This window comes from Wasmannia auropunctata, unplaced genomic scaffold, assembly GCF_000956235.1.
Source record: "Wasmannia auropunctata unplaced genomic scaffold, wasmannia.A_1.0 LD321071.1, whole genome shotgun sequence".
NCBI lineage: Eukaryota > Metazoa > Arthropoda > Insecta > Hymenoptera > Formicidae > Wasmannia > Wasmannia auropunctata.
The window spans coordinates 1-4606 of NW_012041819.1; the positions used below are offsets into that span (position 1 = coordinate 1).

The following is a 4606-nucleotide window of genomic DNA, read 5'->3' on the forward strand; positions in this document are numbered from 1 at the left end:
AGTCGTTTCAAGACGAATTTTAATTGCGGATAAAATTATTATTTATTTGCCATCTGATAAGCCGAAACTTTCTATCACACACACGTTCTTTTTGTTTTATAAACCTTTATATCATAATTAAATAAACTTGTTACAGGTCTCACAATCAGGTTTCTTTCATACCGAGACATCGATGATGTTAGATACCTTGGATAAAATGAATAAGTTGTTAGGGCCAAAGCACCGTTTAAGCGGGAAAGGTCTGTACATGCAAAATGAAAATCCATCGCTTTTGGCGATCGAAGATCTCATGCCTCTCGGCTTTCGCATGACCGATCTGTCTGGTCTCGACTTAGCTCATTCCATATTGGTGCTTCGCGGATTGGCCAGGTTTCATGCAGCCTCTGTAGCCGTATGCGAAAAGGTAAATCATCACGTCTCAATTGTATTATTTTATTGTAATTATACAAAATTCAGGTCAATGACACAAATTCAAGGACCATACATTCGCAATAATGTAAACTCTTAGGGTCGAATATAATAGGTTTATGTGGATCAGCCCACTTTGATTGCATGGTATAAACATTGCATTGCAACAAGATTATTCTTGTGCTATATGATTCAACGATATCTAATAAAAACATGATACGTAGTATTTGAAAAGGTTTATAATTTTATATAATAAACACTAATTGAAAATATTTTAAAATAGTTACAATTTTAATTATTTTACTACTCTGCTATATAATATAAATCGTCTAATATAAGTAACACTTGAACAGTTTGGAGAAATCAATATATTAACGCATCGTCCGGGTAATAATCAGTTTCGTGACTGTAGGTATATATATGTATATAATGATATGTACATATATGATATAATAATAGATAGTCGTTATGCGGGTGATCCTGGATGAAAGGCCCAATATCATCTGGATCTATAAAAGTTCCTCTGTAACTCTCTCGCTACGAAATTATTATATATTAATAGTCTCGAACATAAAAGTATATATATGTATATGCCAAATTAATTATAAACAATCGATACTTTTACTTTTACATTTTATAATTTAAAATTAATGCAATTATTTAATTATTTAAAGTTGAAATAAAATTATTGGTTTTTAGTTTTTTCATTTTTGTGTAGCCTTTATCTTGTATATTGTATTCTAAATTGTCAGTCCGTAGTACAATTTTATTATTAATTATTACTTAACTATATAATATATTTAATCAAATGCATAAAGATCAATGTCCTTGAATAAAAACATTTTAATATTTTAGGAACCAAAGCAAAAGAAGATGTATTCGAGAGGATCATTTAACAACCAGAATCCATCAGAAGAGAGAGATTTTTTCAATAACGGTACTAAAGCTTTATCAGAGGAGATTATAACCTGGCCAGAAGTGAAAAAGTAAGTTTTGTATATAGTATAAACGACATTTTTTGTTCTACTCTGTCTAAATCAAAATAATCTAAAATAAATTTAATTATAAAACACGTATAAATAAATGTTTATTATGAAAAGATTGAACATATTAAACAGAAAATAGCAAATATAAGTACAAATTTCTCTGTTTCGAATAAATATCTATATGGTTTATTATCTATACAAATTTATGTTTATGTAATTTTTATTGCTAGATACTCGGAGAAGATTGCTAAACTCTCTGATCATATGTATCAAATAGGCATAGATGCAACCAAGCTCTCTGAGAATGAATTTAATGTTATTAATCACGGCGATTGTCACATGAAGAATATGTTGTTTAAATATGACAATGATGGCAACCCTACTGATCATATTTTTGTAAGTACGTTATAAAGTCACGTACCATCACATTAGAAAAAAATCATACAACTTCTTATAAGTACGAGTATTCATTGTTATTGCTGCTTTATATTGCAATTAATATTAATTAAGATTGAATAAAAATGTAAATCATTCGTAAAATCTAATTTATAAGTACATGTTATTTGATTTACACGATTTATGTGGTGCTAAAAAAATATTTATTAATATATTATTTTCACAACAAATTATTACTAAAAATATATTTGTATGTGAACTATAATTATAATTGAAAGTATACTCATTCCTGTGGAGCATAATTTTTATATATATCTTTATTTAAGCGCCGAAAATAATTTACATAAAGCCGAAAATGGTTATTCTAACCGAAATATTCACGAGGGAATCAAATGTAACGGAAATTAAAATAAATTGAAGAATTTATGCACTAACAACGGCGCGAAACTCGTATTAGTCTAAATTTGATTTATGTTTATTGTTGTATTAATTTAAAAGTCCGATTCATTTTTAATTGATATTTCTTTAATTATTTATAATTATATTTTCTTTTTATTGTGTAATATACATATAATGTTTAAGTGTTTTTTATGAGAACGTTTGTCAGAATATTGCATATATACTATGCGATTTTTATGTGATTGCATTATACTTGGCATCAATTATCTTGAAATCAAACCGCCTAAAATATATGGTTTACTGAAATCAATTTTTTCTTTAAAGTTATTGTTATAGTTATTGGGCAATAACTATCGCGCCGATTTCCACTAAAGTATTTTAAACGTAAAATTATATTATTTATACATACGAATAATACATATCACTTGAATTTAGTAATTTTGTGGTATTATAATCTTTTTTTAAAAGGAATTAAAGTTACAATTATTTCAGTTGGAATAGGAAGATCCAATAGAAATACAAAGATATGTACTACTTAAGTATTATTCTTTAACTTACAATTTAATCGATAAACGTGCCTAATATACTTGACGCTTTTTTATCTATTTTAAAAAACATAAATAATGTAATAAATCCAATTCGTTCGCAATGTTTAAAGTATATCCGCTACCTGTCCCTCCGTGTCGTTCTGACAAACTCTCAACTTTCTTATTTGATTTGATTTCTTAAACACGCGTTCCACTTCTTTTCCGGTGCATGGATTTCATTTCCAATTTACTTTTCGAAGATTTCAAGAGATCGATAGATTAAACATGCTCATTTGATTTTATAGCTGGACTTCCAAGCCTGCATCTACACATCACCGGCAATCGATCTTCTATATTTTCTCAATACAAGTCTTTCGTTGGATACCATTGAGAACAACAGAGATATTTTATTAAACGAATACTTTGGCACCTTGTCGACGACTATGAAGCAACTAAACTGCAAGACAAAGCCGCCCACAATGGAGGAATTGAAGGATACCATGAAGCGAAGAGCCAGCTTTGAAATGGTATCATCCTTCACTGTTTTGCCATTAATGCTGTGCTCTAAGACTGAAGCGAAAGATTTAGATGAAATGATGAGCACTGGTACTTGGATTAATCCAGGCTTGAAAAGCGAGGATTTTAAGAAATTCATGATAAAGAAAATTCCACTGTATGATGAGTGGGGTTTACTGGATCTCTAACGTATACTTGATTTCTAATGATTAGAAATAAAAACGAAAGAATAAATAAATCTGGGAAAAAATTTTAAAAATAATAAACATACATAATCATAATAAATATATTAAAATTAATAACAGTATCAGCGGAATATTTATACACTCTTTAATGAGAATACATTGTAGCTACTATTTACTATAATAATAGTAGCTCAGTTTTAAAAATAAAAAATTATTCTGTCGTGAAATAGTGTTTTAATTTTTGACTTACTAAAATTTTAAAATGAATTTTCTTTATATTAAACCAATGTACTATAAAGATAATAAAATATACACGTATCTATTATACATATATAGGTGTATATGTACATATAAATTTAAAGATATTATTATATAGGTAAATTTTTTTCTCTTTTAAACTAATTGACTTTTAAAAAAAGATGCAAAAATAATTTTTTTGTTTATTTATTATTACTATTAGTTTCTTTTATTAAATACAAAGACAAATGAAAGAATGTAATAAGGACATACAAGGACATATTTTATAATTGTATATTTTAGTAACGATTTGGAGCGAAAATATATCTTAGTTTCGGCTCATAGCCTCTTATATGTATTTAAGTTTAATTTATTGAGCCTTTACCAATATTTTAATTAATTATATATTTATTTATCTAACAAAGTAAATTTTGTTAGATAAATTATCAATCAATATTTATCACAATTATTATTATTATGTTAAAGCTTGTATAATGTATAATGTACAAAAAATAATAAAAGTAATAAAAATAAATCTGTAATAACATCGTGCGTAATCGCATCATGACAACTCGAAATTCTATTACTGTCAGTATTCAATATAGTTTACAAAAGATAAAAAGACAGCAAATCGTATGTCTGCGTTTTTTTATCGAAACTGGCCGAAGCTTAACGTAAATCACGTAAGCTCATACTTCTGCACGCGTTGCCTGCAGCCTATCCTGGCTCCTCTGCGTATGCCGGAAACGAATCTCAGCTTGCCATAAATGTATGCATATGGTATCATTGCTGACGGGTTTACCCCCTTTACATTACCAATTTTTACCTTCATTTCCCCTTCCCCAATTGTTCCGGCCAATCAGCTTACTGGTAGCTACAGAGCTAATCAAATCACGGACAGCTACGGGGCAAGCGAATCACATTGCGACATTTAAAAATTATTACCCCCTCC

At 28.4% G+C, this 4606-nt stretch overlaps 1 protein-coding gene across 1 annotated transcript in view; it reads left to right on the plus strand.

Moving 5' to 3' along the window:
* Nucleotides 1-125: 125 nt before the first annotated feature.
* The window catches only part of LOC105460486, a 14337-nt gene continuing 9856 nt past the window's right edge, over nucleotides 126-4606 (plus strand). Inside the window, exons 1-4 of the mRNA XM_011706939.1 lie at nucleotides 126-403; nucleotides 1264-1394; nucleotides 1625-1790; nucleotides 3022-3417. Of these exons, the coding sequence (XP_011705241.1) occupies nucleotides 173-403; nucleotides 1264-1394; nucleotides 1625-1790; nucleotides 3022-3417 (924 nt within the window). The 5' untranslated portion in view covers nucleotides 126-172. The remainder of the gene's footprint in view (nucleotides 404-1263; nucleotides 1395-1624; nucleotides 1791-3021; nucleotides 3418-4606) is intronic.